General features: G+C 33.5%; 2 protein-coding genes across 2 annotated transcripts; both read left to right on the top strand.

Annotated features, from left to right (window-relative positions):
- The first annotated feature begins 366 nt into the window (after window positions 1-366).
- Window positions 367-1,656, top strand: LOC126912854 (jerky protein homolog-like). Its single transcript, XM_050707164.1, has one exon. It carries the CDS (start codon window positions 367-369, stop codon window positions 1,654-1,656), a length of 1,290 nt encoding a protein of 429 aa, XP_050563121.1.
- Window positions 1,657-18,348: 16,692 nt separating this feature from the next.
- Window positions 18,349-19,607, top strand: LOC126912783 (probable cyclin-dependent serine/threonine-protein kinase DDB_G0292550). Its single transcript, XM_050706731.1, has one exon. It carries the CDS (start codon window positions 18,409-18,411, stop codon window positions 19,096-19,098), a length of 690 nt encoding a protein of 229 aa, XP_050562688.1. The 5' UTR covers window positions 18,349-18,408; the 3' UTR covers window positions 19,099-19,607.
- The last annotated feature ends 390 nt before the right edge of the window (window positions 19,608-19,997 follow it).

The following is a 19,997-nucleotide window of genomic DNA, read 5'->3' as shown; positions in this document are numbered from 1 at the left end:
CATATTTTTTGCTTTACCACGATCGACTAGTCGCGATCGTAGCCACCCCTGATGTAAATGGACATTTAGAACATACGTGACAGTTATATTATTAGTTTAATACAGTACATAATAATATATAAATAATCTACGTTGAAATAAGTATACCTAGATATTTTATTATATTGTAATATTACGTTTAATAAATGTAATTAATGTAAACTGAGATTTTTCTTTACAAATATTCAACAATCAACAACATAAATAAAGTAAACTGATATTTTTATTAATTGTTAAGTATACAATCCGTCCTTTAATCCTTGAAGATAACATATAAGCATTAAGTTAAGATATTAGATTTAGAATTCTGCCACCTTTCTAAACTACATGAATCTTGGTTTCTTTTTTACAGAAGATTCCGAAGTCGAAGGTCCATGTACCAGATCATCACGCGCAAATAAAAAACTAAAGCCGTACTCTCCTGAAGATGTAGAAAACGCTATCGAAAAAATTCTATCTCAAGCTTTATCCATAAAGGCAGCTTCGCAGACATATAAGGTGCCCGTCACCACGTTAAAATTCAAACTCAGGGCTCTAAAACCAAAAAGAAAAACGCCTCTCCTAAAAATGGCGGTCACGAACGAGGAAGACTTTACTTTCAAGAAGCACTTGTTACAAGTACATGAAATGGGGATCCCAGTCACTTTCCATGACATTATAGCAGTTGTGAAAGCCTATCTCACCGAGGCAGACAAAGGCATCACTTGTTATCGTAGCAACTCTCCAGGATCATTCTGGTGCAAACAATTCATGCAAAGGTATCCAGAAGTCAAAGAAATTATCGCAGCCAATCAACATAATACGAAGGGAAGGATTGTTCCAAACACTCCAAGAACCATCAACAACTTTTTCAATCGCTTTGAAGATGAACTCTACTCCAATTATGTAACTCCAGACAACATCTATACTATGGATGAATGTGGATTCGGAATTGACCCAAAGAAAAAGAATCTTTTGTTTAGACGATCCTCCCGTCACCCAGATCTGGATAAGCTCTGTGGAACATCAAACTACTCAGTTGTATTTTGTGGCAACGCCATCGGAGAACTTATCGATCCATTCTTTATTTTCAAAGAAAGCGTACCTGCACCCAGTGAACATCCTCACTATTCAGCATCTACCAGTGGCTGGATAGACACGAGTGTATTTGACGACTGGTTAGAAAAGCATTTCGTGCCAACAATAGACGAAAAACATGGAAAGAAAATTTTGATTTGTGACAATCTGAGCGCGCACGTCAGCGTGAAAGCGCTTCAAATATGTGCGGAGAACAATATCGCTCTCATTTGTCCTCTGGGCAATTCGAGTCACCTGCATCCGTTCGATTTTGAGTTTTATGAAACCATGCAAACTGCTTGGCGTGCTGTGTTGTATAGTTGGCACAGAACATCGACGGGTCAGCTTACTCGTTGGCAGAAGAAATCTCTAGCTAGTACCGTGAACCTAGGAATACCAAAAGATGTTTTCTGTAAACTTGTTAACCGGGCTATTGAAAATAACGAATCAAGTTCAGAAAATATAGTTAATGGTTTCGCTAAATGTGGCATCTACCCTCTGTCGCGAGAGGTTGTACTGGAAAGTCTTCTGCAAGAAAAAGGAGTCACAATAGTCCGTTAAATGGATGAAATCACATCTATAATTTATTAATCATTAAGCCTAGTCGATATAGTTTAGTTGCACGAAATATGTGTTTTTTACTACCGCAAGCGTAAAATAGAGGTAGATTTAGTTGTGACAATCGCTGTATACAAGGAATATGATCTAGTCATTATTTGCTTCTATAGTCGTATAATCATATTTATTAATTAAACAATATTGATGAAAAAGGTATGATTAAACATAAGATTTTGTGAATGCTGAGTACCTAATTAAAATTAAGTGTTTGTCTTAACTATTACTACTAATGATCTCATTAAGTACTTATACATTTTGGTCCAATAATTTTCCTGCTACATTCCTTCGACAATTATTTTCAGACAATACTCTAGAATCATTAAATGATTAAGATTATTTTATATATTTTGCTGTATATTTGATATATGAATCAGCTATGAAATTTAGGCGGATTTTTCGGATAAAATTATACTTAGATAGAGTTTCGAGGAATCAAAAAAATGGGTAAATATGAGGCTGATCTACTAAGTATACCTAGTATGAGCTTTGACTAGTCCCTATCGAAATTTTATTTTTATATGATATTTTTAATTTACGAAAACGCTTTTAGCCAATTTTACGCATAAATGTGACCATAATTTATATCTAGGTGTTAATTATAGTTTTAGAATATAAGATTTTGATGTCATTTTAATGTTTTATGTCTTAGGCTACCTAGTATATTTCATAAATATGTGTAGTAACTTCAAGAGTTCTGAATAACCAATGACAATGAAATAAATTAACTTCAATACAAGTAAATCACTTACTTTTCGATATTATTATAATGAAATCAAATCTATAATTTACATTTTTTATGTAATTCTATAATTCTCAGAATTAATTTTAGATTGTAATCAAAATACTCTAAAATATTATATTTAAAGCTCATTGTGGCATTTTTTGTAAAACAAGACTTTAGATAATACCTAGTCATGAATAGGTTAATGAAAAACTAAGGGCCGTACTCAGAGTAATTTAATGTAGTTACTCAACCCAGACCTTAGCAATGGTTTTCCGAACAAAATCGTTACTAAGGAATAGTTTAAGTAACCATTAAAAGTGTCTGAGTGCGGTAATAAATCATTCATATATTTAATAAATCAGTATGTGAACTTGTATGTTTGTAAACGCACCCACGACACAGGAGAAAATCCTTGTGGGGCAACGTTTTTTTTAAAAAGAAAGAAAGTATTATTATGTATGTTAGTAAGAAGTAAATTTAATTATTAAGGATTTTTAAAATCTTTTTTGTATTAAGATGTCTGTAGTGTAGTATTTATTAACTAGTGTAAAAAAAATACATTGAAACTTTTCATATTTACTCTATCTGTTTGTAGTACCGTACAGAGATGGCGAATATTTGCGTAGCAACGTACCATTTAATTTTTTTTTTTTAAATACATGTATGTAATGCCATCAATTTTTTTTTCTGATAGATCGTAAAGCAGAATTTATGCTGTACTTTGTGTAACTCTTGAATCTTTAATGTTATTCATATATGAAAATAGTGACAGGCATAGGACAGATTTTGAGATCAATGACGTGCCCAAAATATTGTGCTGCTTGCTATCAATAGCACGTGTGCCAATAATATAATTCGCCATCTTTGGTCTCCTATTTGTGTGCGTGTCGCAAATTTTACAGTTAATTACCTACTACATATAATAAGCATTTTTGATCGAACAATTTTTCACAACCCGTGTAGTTTTTCCAGTTTTACATGTCTCTCATACAATTTGAATGTACTAAATAGTGTGTGTTTGTAGTTTTTTAAATATAAATGTGTGTGTCGTAATCATTTGTGTTTCAAAGCTTCCCCCAACACTTTTAACATTTTTAACCTTGTAACAACCCATTACGATTTCCTTCCTTTAAAAAGATAGGCTTCAGTAAATTACTACAAAATCCTGATACACTGCTATATGCTAATTGGAGAAAATCACATTAACATCTGTGTAGCAGTTTATGAGATTATCAGACTAATACAGTTATTTTTCTTATGTGCAAATGTCATTTAAAGGGGATGGATCAAAATTGCCCCACGTAGACATTTAATTTTTTGAATGTGTCTCTCTGTTATATCACGTTGGGTAATTTTAATATGGATTGTGATCCTTCCTTTTTCTTGCAAATGTCCTAAATTCATACTCCTTTTTGAGTCACTTTCACTAAGTAAGTTTGTATAAAAGACAAATATTTGAAAATTATACATGATAACATTATTTAAATGTTGCAGAAATCAAAGAAATTGAATTAGTGACCGGGAAGAAATATTGCATGTTGGGTGACTACACTTATACTTACCTGCGTATGACTAAGAATGGTTGGTCGAAATGGCGATGTACAAAAACGGCACAATGCTGCGCTTTCTTCGAGGCTAATGAATCTGAGAGACCAAGACGGCTGGTGAAGGTGTCTGGGACACATAACCACGAACCACCCAAATACCAGCTGACAGCTAGTGGAAAATATGTCAAGGTGTAATCTTCCAGAGCATTTTATAGATCTGCCAGAAATACTATTGCAGGAGCGTTGAAAATACGTTCTTACTTTTCCTTATTTTTCTATAATATACTAAGATTATTTATGTAAGTATATTGTCGTATTTAAAAAATATATAAGCTACACATCGACGGTTAAAAGGAAATAAGCGACATTTTGGTCAAAAATGAGTTTATTATGCTATCCTACGTAAAATTTTCCGCTTTTTCGAATGCGCTTACTCTCATGGCTCTACGATGACATTTTTAGCGTTTAGCAAAAAAAAAACAATTTCCTAGTATTCTTTCCGACGAGTTTAAACGGCTCTCGTGAACATTTCATTTTTTGTCGCTTATACCCTATTTCTTTTTAACCGTCGATATGTACATTATTAATAGATTAAGCTAGTTTTTGTATTAGTATGATAATTATAGACTATAGATAGTTTTGTTTTTATTTAGGTTAATCATATAATTATTTACTTTCTAAACTTAGATTTAAACTTAAATTGAATGTACTTTTCAGTTTTCATTAAATACATATTTACGCATCAAATCATTATTATTGACCTTTTTTATTCATTTGTGTAAATAATTAATTGTTTGATGATATCGAAAAATCTTTGCAAGTCGATATTTAGGATACCCAAAGGATAGAATTTTGGTGTGACTTGAGAAACTCGAAAATATTATACGGTGAAAGATTGAGACCGGGTGTCTTGTAAACATAACCACGAGAGAGGAGAATACTCTAGATTGCAGTTAGGTTACCGAGATGTCCGGCTTATTTTTTTGAAGGGGGGTAATCATCCAAGGACTTCTCCCGCCTTGGGCGAAGCGAGGAGGACACTTAACACATTGAACGCCGTGGTGGTCACCGGCGACCGACGTTAGCGGAGGATTTGCCTTCAACAGTTTTCTATTGGTAGTCAAATACTTAAGTAATTTGTCGAAACCATATCAGACTCCAAAAAAACTTATCATAAGCCACGTTGGGTGTTTAAAAGCAATATTAAAACCAAAATTATTGTTGCAGATTTAAGAGAAATTGAAATGGTATCTGGAAAGAAATATTATATGCTGAATAACTACACATATTCGTATCGGTATCGTACTAAGTATGGAGCGAAATGGCGATGTACGAAGACGTCTGTATGCCATGCATATATCATAGTCAATGACGATGGGGCATTGGTCAAGATTTGTGGAGCACACAACCATCACCCAAGGAAATATGTGCTTACAGAAGATGGACAATTTGTCCATGTGTAAACCATCTGGAGATAATATACTCTTTTTAATATATAAAGCTGTGTTTGTTTGTTTGTATGTCGATTTGAAAAATTCTCTTTGTGTTGTATAGTCCATTTATTGAGGAAGGTTTAGGCTACAAGACATCACACTACACGACCGATAGGGACCGAGCAGAGCGGCGCAGTGGCCGGGCAACGGGCTGCCGCGCAACGGATTAGATTCCCGCAGGAGCAACTCTGTGTGTTCCACAAACTGTTTCTCTTTCGGGTCTAGGTGTCATGTGTATGTGTGTTATGTGTACTTCCATGTCTATGTGTGTATGTGTTATTTGTGTTGTATTTGTAAACGCACCCACGACGTGGTGCGGCAACGTATTAAAAAAATGTTTGGTTTGAATCGATTGATACTATCTATTTTTGGTAGGCATAACAAACTTGGGATATGATATCGTCGAATCTACCGTTCAATGTGTAAACTTTTTATCCTATGTAGTAGATTGTAGGTATTTCAAATAAGGTAATTTAAAAAATAAATGATACTCTTTAATCTTTGTTTTATTTTTTGTAACCACCAATAAATACCCACACTTATATAGAAATCAGATATATTACAACATTTCACTATTACGTCACTTCAGGGAATTAAAAATGCAATGTTAAATATAAAGATCAAAGACAAAATCATAATTGTTATTACATTTGAAAGAATTGAACTGATATCAGGAAAGAAATATAATTATGTCGAATAAGTATTCCTTTAAACATAACATAAGAATAGGCGCTAAATGGCGCAAAAACGAATTAAAAAAATCCTTACTTTTTTATGGAACACGCACGTAAACGTGCAGACGAACCACCTGACGGTAAGCAATCGCCGCCGCCCATGGACACTTGAAACACCAGAGGCGTTACAAATGCGTTGTAGGTCTTTTGGCGGTTAAAAATTTAAGGGTTGTTGGCGAATCAGGATTTGGGACGAACGGAAAGGGAGTAATCGGGCCTCCGGTAAACTCACTCACACAACTTACATAATACAGGCGTTGTTTCACAACGATTTTCTGTGAGGCCGTGGTATCACTCCGGTCGAGCCGGCCCATTCGTGCCGAAGTATGGCTCTCCCACACGTACTTTTACAGACATGAATGAACAACAAAACCGGGAGCAACGATGGAGAGAGAGAGGAGAGGGGAGGAACTGAAGATGGAGAATGAACTCAAGAAAATTATATATTATAAGGAACAGAAAGTTTTTTTTTATGGAATATGTGGCAAACGAGCAACCGAGTCACCTGATGGTAAGCGATCAGCGCCGCCCATGGACACCCGCAACACCAGAGGAGTCACAGGTGCGTTGCCAGCCTTTTAAAAATGAAATACACAACTTTATAAAAAAACACATTGTCCAATAGCGACTATGAAGGTAACCGAGTAAATTAATTACATAATGTTTAACTGCTTACTCACGAAACTGTCTCGAGGTAAAACGACTAGTTTCAAGCCACGTTGAGGATTCGTATCTGCGCTATGACCTGCATTGCTCAGTAAGCCGTTAAAATGATGTAGGTACCTAATTAATTTAGTATGTCTCACGAAAGTTATACCTAATATAGAAAGAACTGAATAAAAATCCTCAGAATATGATTCATTAATAAAAACATAAACAAGTACTAAACCTTTTTTTAAGGGGTAAATCCATCAAAGGTCTTCGCACCCTGTAAGGCAAGAGGGAGTGTCAGTCTCTTACTGACTAGAACCCACCCATTTCTTGCTCTTATTTGGAATCAGATAACATTTTTAAACTCTTAGCTTATCAATCACTCTATCTATTAAAAAAAACCGCATCAAAATCAGTTGCGAAAAATTAAAGATTCAAGCATACAAAGAGACAGAGAAATATACTATGTAATGATTAAGCATAAATTGTTATGTTGCAGATTTAAAACTGATTGAATTGGCATCCGGCAAGAAGTTTTACATGTCAAACGACTATACGTACTCGTTCCGAGCTGATACTAAGCGAGGGGCGAAATGGCGGTGTACGGGGTGCAAGGTGTTTATTATAATCAATTGCCAGAACGAATTGATACAGATTTCTGGTAGTCACAACCATAAACCACCTAAATACTATGTCAGATCTGATGGAAAGTACGTCAAGCTTCTTTCGATTTAAAAACAGACTTAACCAGCAAGGAGGCCCAATTACAACCCTTCCCAATCCCTGATTCCCCAATAACCCTTAAATTGCTAACCTCCAAAAGGCCGGCAACGCACTCGTAACGCCTCTGGGGTTTCGACTGTCTATAGGTAGCGGGGGTTGCTTACCATCAAGTGATGAGTGATCTGTTCGTTTACCGGCTTATTCCATAAAAAATAGCAAATATAAAATGATAGTCAAAATGAGTTTTTAGAAATAAATTAGGTTATGGTTATGTGTACTTATGTAAAATTTATGTAAGCACTAAGTTCTAAATATAATTTTATAAGGGTTTTGCTTTCTGACTTTGATTATTGGATTTTCAAGTTTATTGTTTTGAAATAAAGTTGAAAAACTAATGAAACAAATTAACACATGGAAGTAGGTACTTACTTTGACCTGTTGACCACTGTAAATAATATATGAGTACTTAATAAGAAATTTAAACTTGATAATTTGTTATATTTAGTTTTAGATCCAATACTATCAAAATGATTTAACGTAAAACATCAACATTTGTAATTTAAAACCAATTCATCTCTATACAAAACCAGTTTATCATGGACTCACTTTGTATAATCTTTCCACAAATTCAACGGTCAGTTTATACTGGTTATAGCTTGATGAGTAGCCGTGTCTACACTGATAAATGATTGAAATGTTACCCCTCATCCGAAAAACCAGACGTGTCATACATCTGTGTATGTGTGTGTGTGGGTGGGGTCGATAAACTGATGCATGTATAAATACTTACTATAGCATTGCCGTCAAACATATGTATAAAAAGACCATATTGATCCACTGCAATTGAAGCGCGTACAACCGAAATTGAAATTTGAACTTAATATGCTATAAAACAGATCTGATATTTCGTTGCATAGGTTGCCTATGTGTGCTTATAGTGCGGACAGTAGTGGATTACGCGTGATGTCATATTTGTGCAGTATGAGTTATTATTAAGTCTTACTTTGTTAAGTATTTTCTCATTTGACAATTTTTATAAGTACTCCCCAATAGGCTCACCCCCTATTACATGGAACCTATAACACAAATGGTGAAAAGTGGGTGTACATTGTATAGTGGTATTACGTGTGTGTAATGTGCACCTCTGCTTAACTCCTATTTCCCCTCTATACTTCTTATTTCATTTTAGTCAATTACATGGCTCTCATATTTAGAATAATTTTACAATATATATTTAAGCAACATAATTACATTATTTCATATGCGAGCTCATAACATAATCTATATTTTGTTTTTTATTTTGTTAACTTCTTATAAATTATAAATTTATATCTTTAAATACAAGAAAATATTTAAAAAATCTTCGTTTTATTTCTACTGTCTGATGCACATTTGAAGTGGATTTCTGACCCATTAACTACATGTATAAGTTTAATTTAGTTTAATTTAGTGGGACAACATACAATAAAGATCTATCATTCACCCCTTTACGTTACTTTTAGGTATAATTTAGTAGAAAAATCTTCGTGAAATTGTAAGTATTTACACACACATTGTAATTTTTTATTTTGACTACAATACATGAGTTACAAAAAAACCTCAACTGGGCGCTTACTCTTGAATCTCAATGTCAATACCATTTCAATTCAATTAAATCTTTATCTAATGTCAAAACTATCCAACTAAAATCGTAGCTGTTAAAATAGCATTCAGAGTACGGAATATCAAGCCAAACATAACACAATTTAGTTCATTCAATATCCATGCAATAAGAATGCAATGGGCGCTAATGTCTACTAGTGCTAGCGATACTCAAGAGTACAAAATTTCACAATATCAATGTCGATCAATCGAAATTGGACTCAAGAGTAAGCCCTGATCCTTTTGAATACCGAAACGGTAACGAACCGCATAATTTTCAGTAACATTTGCCCGTTCCCAAAGAGGGGGGCAGCTTCTAGTCTTCAAAGGCTACTCCTACAGCTTGCAGAAATTTCGGAACGAAACTGCGCAATGGAGATGTACTATGGTGCAGCCTGGAACAGCCAAGAGGTGCACTGCTAAGCTATTCACAAGCATTCAGTATGAAGTGCTCGAGTGCTCAGGCGATCACAACCACAATAAACCAAAGTTTGTTAAAAGAAATAATGTTCTTGTTAGAGCTTATTGAATATACTCCAAAGCTGGAAATATTGTTGAAGATTTCTTTATATATAGACACCTTGAAGTGTTTTCTTCAATTAGGTTATTGTTATATTGTTGTCAATCTCGTTTTCCTATATTCTCAGATATATTTTTTATTGAATCTGTTGTTATTTTCAAAGATTTGTTATAGTAATACTCGAATATTTTAGCTCTAAGCGTGGTTAAATGGAAATGTATGCCTTTATTGTTATTAAGTTTTAAAAATTATGATGGCTGCTGAACTAAATTAAAAAGACTATCAGACTGAACAGTGCCTTAATGACTCGCATTATTAAAGTACGGAGGACTGTAAAATTCACTAGTTTTTAATCATCCATATAATGGGTCTATACAAAAAAGTCGTTAAATAGATATGTGATTGTTTATTTATAGGAGAATATAAGTAAATTGTTATATTAGTGATAAATATTAATTAATTGTACCTTGTTTTTTAATATATGTTTTATTATACCAGTCTTATTTTCAATACTTGGTTATAAGATGCAACCCTGAAGCCACACACTAGACACTAGATCAATAAATAGTAATACTGAAGTATACTGATCTACAATTTCTTCAACAGGCACATTTCTTTGGACAAAAAGAGGGGGTAAACATCCTCTCCTCGTCCTGTCAGGATACACTTACAGCTACCAGAAGAAGAATGCTGATGGACGGATCTCCTGGTACTGCTCCCGAAGGTTGAAAGGCTGCAGAGCATCTGCCATCAGTTTCGGAACCCGAGCTTATTCAGCGAAACCCCACGATCACCCACCGCCAAAACTACCCTACACTGTTGGGGTCAAACATGAATATCCAGAGGATGCACAAATATACTAAATATTGAACAAAATACTGCAATATTTATATGTTGTATGCAAGGCTATGTTATATGTTAGAAAATTCTTTTTCGATCCGTGCAATTCTCAGATCCTATTTTAGCTAATGCAGCTAACCATGTATTAAAGGTGATGGCAATTTATATTACAGATGTATTTAAAAAAATAAGCAATATAAACATTATAAAACACGGAGTCAATATTTTCATATTGACTTTGTACTTTAAATTCATTTAAAATTAAAGAAGTAAATTCTTTTAAAGCTTACGGGTTTCTAAAACAAGAATTCGATCTCAGACGTGCATTTTCTATGATTTCTTGCACCACTCACAAAAATAAATAAGAAAAGGGCATCTAAATAAGTAAGAATGTTTAAAACCCTAGATTATAAAAATATGTCCGAAATATGTTTATAATAATATGAAAACTTAAAAACTTTTAATGGTATAACGGTAGTGGTTTATGATAGAGTAGTTGGGTAGACAAATAAGCGGTTAAGTAAGTATTATTCTGCAGATGCTGATATTAACAATATCGTTAAGTTCAATAAGACTGGAATGGTTCGTTTAAAAAATATTTATGTGCACAATATAAGAAATAGAGCAATAGGTGTAGGATAGATCAATATTTTGAAGGGACTTGATGCAGTAGCAGCAGTTTATAAAAAGTTAAAAGAAGTGCGTATTGATGACGGAGCAGTACAAAATTCAATACTATTTTGGTTTATTGGCAAAACATTAAAAAACTAGCTGGGCATTGTTTGTTTTGTAACTTTTAATAATTCAACCAATTTAAATAATTATTCTAAACGCTCCACCAATACTATTCTTTATTTCGTAGTAAATATATTAAATATTATACGAAATGAGGAAGCGATAGTTTACAACTTTTTTCTTTGGAATTCAACAAAAACAATCGGTTATGATTTTAGTTGAAAAATTAGAGTAACTATTACCAAACAAAATAAATCGATCAACCGAAGAACAAAGAAACATTAAAACCAACGCAAAATTTTAAATCAAATCTAATTTTGTAAAAGCTGTTATTTTTAGCTGGGATAAACATATACTTAAGGTTAGTTGGTTAGCGATAGTATGTTTACAAAAAAGGTTAGGTGATATCAGTGATTATTCATAAACTTTTGGTCTAACAGAGGACTTAGTACGAGTTTGTAACTTGTGAGCATGTTCAGCGCTCAAATTGGTTGGTTGGTTCATTCGTGCTGGCCAATTAGAACGCTGAACGCGCTCTCGTATACACGTCATCAATCTAACAATTTGCCAAACATTTTTATTAAATAATTTTAAACTATTTAACCGTCAAACTAATGTATTGTATGTTTTAACTACAGCCTTTGACACTGTAAATATGCTTTCGTCTTAATTTACACATTAAAAAGCGTAAATGTTTTGTTCTCCGCTTGCTTTTCAGAAACTTACTATGTATTTAACATTTGTTCGTAAAGTTTACATAGGTATTATACCTATGATATTATATGTATAATATAAAATTATAAAGGAGTTCCTCAGGGTACTATCCTGTGTCCCATAAATTCTGGGCTGGCCTCTACAAATCCGATTTCATAATCGTGAAACTTTACAAAAATCTGTTCAGTATTTCTACCATGACGACTATTTTTAGTTATTTACAAATTATGTGATTTTTAGGCTTTAATTTTTTACATCAAATGAATGAAAAATAACAATTTATTTCATTAAATTTTTTATTAAAATAATTTTCTACTTAAGTCTGCGTACATTTGTACACTGATTTTCTTTTGAGATTTATGTCCACAATATTTATTTTGTTATCTTCTATCTACTTACATCTACAAAATAAGAAATGGTGATAAAATCAATAAACTAAATGTAATAACAAAATATGCCTAATTAATATTAGATTTAGAGAATATTTATAGGAAAATAACATTACAATTATGTAATCATATTAAGCCTTTATTGGTGTTTGTGTTAAATAATTTGCCTTATTATATTTGTTCCTAGTACACTATGTTTTTGTAGTTTGTACGTTTATTTATTTTCATTGACATTATATCGCGTATATCGAATAAATTAATTGTAAACGTATTCATGTTTTATTATTTTAACTACAAAGCTACTTTATCAACTAGCAAAAATGTTTAATGCCATAAAGAAAATAGTTATTTTAATCTAAGTAGTAGCAATAGTAAGACCTACGTAAATATATTTCATGACTAATTCTTCTTTGACCAACTTAAAATAAATTATCATAAAGAACAGTTATGATTCTGTGCGAAAATCAACACTTAAACAAGGACACAAGGTTTTAAATTAAAAAATATATATTCTGTTTCTATTTCAGATTTCCAATTCGTACACTTTGGAACTAAATATCCAGTATTGGTTGTCAAGAACCATGTTTACAAAAGAGTCAAAGAAAATCGTTCAGGAAAAGTGTTTTATAGATGTGTTCTGATCCACAGAGGATGCAAAGCGTCTTGTTTGATCAAAGACAGTGAGATATCGGAACTAAAAGGTGATCACACTCATGATCCTCCTACTCATAAATCCACGAGCGGGAGATGGATGTTGTTGACTTGAATATAAAAAAAAAAAACAGAATCCTATATCATTTTCTCAATTAATTATTATGTTATCGGCTTACTCACGTAACTGTTTGACGAGGATCTCGACTAGTTTTCTTTAGCGATGGGCGCGAAACTCGAGTCGCCAGTAGCAGCGCGACAGTCGCCGTGTGTGCTGCTCATGAATATGAGCCTCTAGCATGACTTGAAACTAATCGACTTCGTCGTCAAATAATTACGTGAGTAAGCCGATAACGTAATAATTAATTTAGTATGTTTCAAGGAAGTAATAATAAAATTGTTTTCTTAATAAATGTTTTTTTACCAATTTTCTATTTTTACTAAGTAATATTCAAAATGAAATCTGTCTGTAAACTGTTCAACTATTGAGTAAAAGGCTTCTCCGCTTGCTCACGGTGGTTTAAAGATTTCAGAGTATTGATAATTTAACTAAGTAAATGTTCAGCTTTCTCCACGGTTTTTCCCTTGACCATAATATATTACGACGTGGTACCGAAATAAACTCAAAAATGACGCATTATTACTCGACAGAATACGTATACATCCTAATAGATAATACAAACTTAACAATATTTATATTTTACAGCAAAGTTCTTCTTTCTGCCGTCAAAAGGCAAACATCCTCTGCTAATGTGTAATAAATATACGTACAACAAGTATTTTGAGGCAAAGCATACGGGATACGTACTTTGGAAATGTTCGAGTAGGTCCAAAGGTTGCAGAGCTACGATCTACACGTGCGGTGACCAGGTCAAGCCGGGTCCAGGGCAACATAAGCACGACCATGAGCCACCGAAATATGTGGTCAACAGAAATGGAAACTGGATTAGACTTAAAAGCGATGAATATTATCTTCCACGTAATGTCCATATTATACAGGGTGGCGTTTAGGTTGTCACACTACATTACAGAGGGGTTATTGTAATGCCGGCACCAGATATGTGTGCACTTGTTTGTTCAGATAAGTGTTCACATGTGCCACGGACATTAGATGCAATTTTGGCCTGCCACACAATTTGAACAAATAAATGCGTACAGTCTGTTAAAATACGGTTGAACTAAAAACAATTAATGTAATTTTCAAACAAAAGAATGCGATTTGATAACCGAAATACCACACTGTACCTGCCATTGGCACCTAAAGATTTTTTTTTGTCTCAAGTGGAGAATACTTTCCAGAAGTTCCTTACTACGGTAGCTTATCATGTAAAATCTTTATTTTTTTAGTACCTGTCTTTTTTTCACTAATTTGAGCCTATGTATATTTAAGATTTAATGTCAATATTCAATAATAATCGCTAACCTGTATCTGTAGGCATTATTCGATTATTATTTATATTTACTGAGATTATTTTGACAAATAATACAATACTTGTATTTTGCTCATACATAATCAGTTATAGATAACGTTCATTCGAATGTGAACAGTCAGACACTGTTTTCTCTTTCATCTCCGGTTTTAGAGAGACAAAGCTGACACACTAGCACGTTGACTTTCCTCAAAATTCTTTATTACATAGTCAACTTTACAGTTTCGGAGTATCTTTTTTTATTTTTTATTATGGATATGGATTTTTCCGAATGACAGCCCTATTGTATAATACAAAATTCAATAATACTAAACCTAAATCGTATACAGTTTTAGCTTGCCCCTAAACTTAAAAATTAAATGATTAAATAACAGTACAGAGATCTAGATCTCTCATCATAATGGTGATGCTAAAATGCTATGACGTGCGGGTCATTGTACCTATGTGTAACCGGATTTAAGTACCATCGTCGGCCACCCTAGCTTAGCCCTTTTTTGTAAGGGAGGGTAGGAAAACCATAGGGTTCTTGTGGTCGAGGCTAGGGGAGCAAAATGTCTGACTGCAGTACTAATACCATTATTTAGAAATTGTATTTATGATTCAACTGGTCGAGTAAAACAGTTGATGTTTTGTATTTCATCATTTTCATGTAAAATTTATATTTATATGTAAAAAAGGTGCAATAATCAATAAACTGTCCCGATATATTGTACCTAATGATTTAGAGTATCTCTTAATTATAATATGTGTCTATTGAACTATCATCATTTTGTATATACCTAATAATACCTATACTTCATAACTTTTGATTAACCTTTCGTCTGCGGATACTAGACACAAGAGAAAATACATTGCGTGTCATGTAGATCCAGGGCCTTAGTCTGGAGCTATACAACCTACATAGCTCCGTCCCTCTGACCGCTTCGACCATTCTGACACAATTGTAATAGCAGACTAAGGCCCCTGCCCTCCAGCATACGACGGGTTAATATACTTAATAACGTATTATCTTTCAAGTGCAATATTACAAATATTAATAATAAAAAAATATTTAGAACTTGATTTTTTTTATTGCGATTTATATCTCTGTCAGGAAAGAAGATTTTTTTCCATATTTAATTCAAATGCAACGATTTTTTTACAGTTTACTTCCGAACTTCGGTTAGAGGTACCCGACAACTCATAGTAGATGGGTATCCCTTCATCTGTCGATCTTACTGCCTGCAACACATTAGGAAAACATGGAAGTGTGCCACACACAGCGGCTGTACGGCTAAAGTTCATACGATAGAAGACACTATATTCAATATAAATAATGACCATAATCATCCAGCACCTTTGAAATGGAACGTTTCAAACGTATTTTAATGTTATGTGTAATAGGTACATTTTGTATGTTGTTGTAGATAGAATAATAAATTGTTGTATTTTTTACATAAATTATTGTTTTATTGTGTGGGAGAATCATGCTTCGGCTCGAATGGACCGGCTCGACCGGAATGATACCACGGCCTCACAAACCGACGTGAAACAACTTGCGTTGTGTTTCGTTGTGTGAATATGGTTACCGGAGACCCAATTACTTAAAAATAATAAATAAAATTTATTGTGTAACAAGGTATATTTTACGTAGGGGAGAGCCATTGCATGGCACTAAAATAAAAAAATAAAAACATTCAGGCCACGTAGGAAATTTGCAGTATAGGAAAAAGTTTTACTTTAGTATGGGAAATATGGATTAATAGTGTTTTAAAGTAAATAGTACCCCAACAGGTCACTATACTAACCACAATCAAATTTTCAGCCTACAAATTCCCGATCAAGTTTGCGATATCCCAAAGAGGTGGGATTATAATGCATATGGGAAAATATAGTTTTAACAGAAAGACTACTTCTGGATTTAAAAATACTTGGTATTGCACGAGTTACTATAACCATCCTCCTTGCAAAGCCAAAGTGCATACTATAGGGAGACAAGTCGTAGCCATTGTCGGACACCACTGTCATTGATATCTCTGAATGAATATCATACGTTGTTACTTAAATATAATGGTATAATTCAGTAGTTAGTTATATTAAAATTCGATTCAATTCAATATTTTAATGTTAATAGAAATAAATAAATCAATATTTGTGTTGATTTTTTGTTGTACTCCCCCACTTATGATATATTATTCATTTTCTATCATTTTGGCCATTGAACTACTTTCCCATTCAATCAGTATTATCATCATTATCCCGAGTCCCTGTTGGGCGCCAATTCATATTATTCAGTCCCTGTTGGGCGCCAATACCTATTATTCTGAATATCAGGATATAATTTCAATTTCATACATTTCCAGGATATCACTACCCGACGACAGGTCGGATATACCTCACTGGCAAAGGAGGTCAGGTCTTAATACTCCAAGGTTATCGATTCTACAGGGAGTATGGGAATGAAATGCGAAGCTATTGGCGTTGCTCCAAAAGAGCATCTCTCGGTTGCAAATGTAAAGTGAGGATTATAAACAAGAAAATCGTCATGTCCAATGAACATAACCACGTCAGAACTAGAGACGTGTAAAGAATTTATAGATTCTGCATTTTTTGATGCAAGCGTCCATATTTTCTTTTACCTGCTCAAACTATAGTATACTCATAATAAGTATCGATGTCCAATGGTAGGGTTATTCATAGAATGTAAATTGGGTTTCGGTGTATTACTTAATTACATTAGCTCTTCTAGTCGGTGTGGTAGACTTTTTCAATACTTTTCGATGTATCTACACTCGGATAAGATTTATATTTGGACATATTTTTGAGTGGTTACCTATGCTGGTATTCGGAAAGTTGGCTACCTTAACAGAATTGTAATCTGGGTACTCACTTAGCCGTGTAGCACGTAACGTATCAGATACAGTATCAACCTGTAAGTGGGTACGGCTAGTCCACGGTCCACAGCGTATCTACATAGGTACGAGCCACCTTTGTGTCTGCAGTGATACCAACACTTGGCAAGTCACTACGAGCTCTCTGCGCTCCTTCCGCGTGCGGCTCACAGCGGACTCGTGCCTACGTCCTCACTGGAAGTGTCCAGATACAGTGGTATCTGATACGTTCTGTGGTACACGGCGGTGGTCACGTCTTACATTTGGGTCAGTTGCAGCTCTATACAAATACTGTAGGACTGGAAAAATTCACAAAATAATGTTCTCTTTAATACTATTTACATAATTTAATACTTATTTAATACAATAAGAGTAAAGTATTTACGGATTTAGAATTCTTAACTTTATCTATACTAACTTCCGTCAAACAAATTGTATTGTGATATGAAAAATTGTTCTTCATGAGATGAAATCGATGTATTTTATTAATACAATTAAATTTTGTAAATTACGGACACTCGTTTTGAATGAAATTGGACCAGTGATGTAACATTGAACAAAACCACAAGCAAACTCTTTATTGTTTTTACGCCACGGTCGGCTATAACCGACAAACGAAATGTACTTAAAAAAATTTTTTTCTTGTTAGCTGTGGCCGACAGTGACAGTTCAAACCATAGTTTGTTTGTCGGCTATAGCCGACCGTGGCGGTCAATAGGTTAATAGTGTAAGTTTTTATTTCTCTATGTTTGGATCACTGTTACAACGTGTTGGTTTAATTTCACCCAAAACAGTACATAATATTGACATAACAAATTATATGAAAACGGAAAAGCGATTCCCAAAAGACAAAAATTATAAAATTAATGTTATGTTAGAGTTAAAATGTTTTCTTTTCTTAATAAAATATATTTTGAATATCTTCTCTCTTTTTTTAACTCTACTAGTTCCTAGTTTCCAGTAGTTCCATCAAAAGCTAGTGTATTTTTAGATTGTAGACACAGAATTAGATAAAACTGTAATTTCTAGTACAATGGTTTATTGTGTTTCAGACGTAAAGAACAAGGAACAAGGTGTTGAGAATCTCCTAATTAATAATGTAACTACTGAAGTGCCGGACACGGGATCTGATGATGACGTCATAGAAGTAGTACGAGACGATGCTCCAATTGAAATACTTTCAGACGGAGAAGAGTTAGAGTTGGAAAAGACTAAGCAAGCACTCAATAATACAATGCAAAATATGGACTTTCTATCACAACCTGCTAACCCAAATGTTAGCGGATCAAACACAGACGAATCTAATACTGAAATAGATGTGAATAGAATCGATGAAGATCAAGTCCCCCACCCAATAACACATATTGAAATAACAAGTAATTCTATTCCACACTGTGAGCCTGTAATACAATTAGAAATGCCAATATTCGAAACAACTATAGATATCATTTCTGGGGAAAAATTAAGTGATAATAGTTTCGATGATAATGATGAGGAAAATGTCTACGTTAATGTGACAGACGATGTAAATGTTGATGAACCTATACAGACTGAACTTAATCAAGAAGAAGTAAATGTCGACAAAACTAATGATACTACTGCTACTGATCCTATTGCAAGTAATGAAAATAATTGTAATTCTGTTGATAGCAATAAAACTGATGTTCCTAACAACGAGCCGAATGAAACTTTGAACGATAATGATAATTTACAATCTAATTAAGTAAATGCTAATTCTATTTTTTTAATAATCGATAATGTTGCGTGTTAATTCTATATTAGTATTATTTTAAAGTAGGAAATAATTTTGTTAGCTTCGCTTTTTAAGAAAAGCGGATCCTGTAGAATAATTTGTTAAGCAAGTCGTTTAAGATCATGTTATGTGTGGTGATAATTATTAGGAATATGTGAAACAATCCCTTCCTGACTGGGTGCATTCAAGATTCTAGATTTACCTCTAATACTGACGATAGATAGAGCACTAATGTTTATTATATTGCTAGTTCATTGTTGCAGTGCTGTTGAATTTTAATACACAGAAAAATATGAAAAATAGATTTATACATATATCAAAATAACACCAATATTATTAGAACAAATAATTTTTATAACAATGTACAGACAAAATAGTAACATAATGATAACATATAAGCAATTGTGTGCTCTTATTGACAATTTTATTAGCGAATAGATAATTTCGTTTATCTGAATATATGGTACTTAATTAACAAAGTCGTATTAATTGAATTCCTTCCTAAAACAAACCTTAATTACTCTTTATGATGGCTTAATTTTAATTGCAGAAGGTATGGGTTATTTACTAACGAAAAGTAGAAGAGGTGCGGTGATATTGGTCCATGAAGGGTTCAAGTACCGTCAGGACTATATACATGGTGATAGGATTTCCTGGAGATGTATTCGAAGGCATCAGGGCTGCAAAGGCGCAGCTGCGACAAAAGGCAAAAAGCTTTTGAAGACAACTGAACACACACATGATGAGGAGGAAGAAGATAGTGATGATAAAATTAAATTTGAAGTTATTTGTATAAATACATCGTTGAAATAGGATAGTGCTTTATACGGCGGTCTATACTATACAATATTATGGGTGCTTTTCCACCA

This window comes from Spodoptera frugiperda, chromosome 30, assembly GCF_023101765.2.
Source record: "Spodoptera frugiperda isolate SF20-4 chromosome 30, AGI-APGP_CSIRO_Sfru_2.0, whole genome shotgun sequence".
Taxonomy (NCBI): domain Eukaryota; kingdom Metazoa; phylum Arthropoda; class Insecta; order Lepidoptera; family Noctuidae; genus Spodoptera; species Spodoptera frugiperda.
Note: the sequence above shows the minus strand (reverse complement) of the source record. Positions and strands in the feature narration are given on the sequence as shown.

Coding starts and splice junctions, on each gene's coding strand:
- LOC126912783 (XM_050706731.1), top strand. CDS start 18,409: ATGGTTTATTGTGTTTCAGACGTAAAGAACAAGGAACAAGGTGTTGAG.
- LOC126912854 (XM_050707164.1), top strand. CDS start 367: ATGAATCTTGGTTTCTTTTTTACAGAAGATTCCGAAGTCGAAGGTCCA.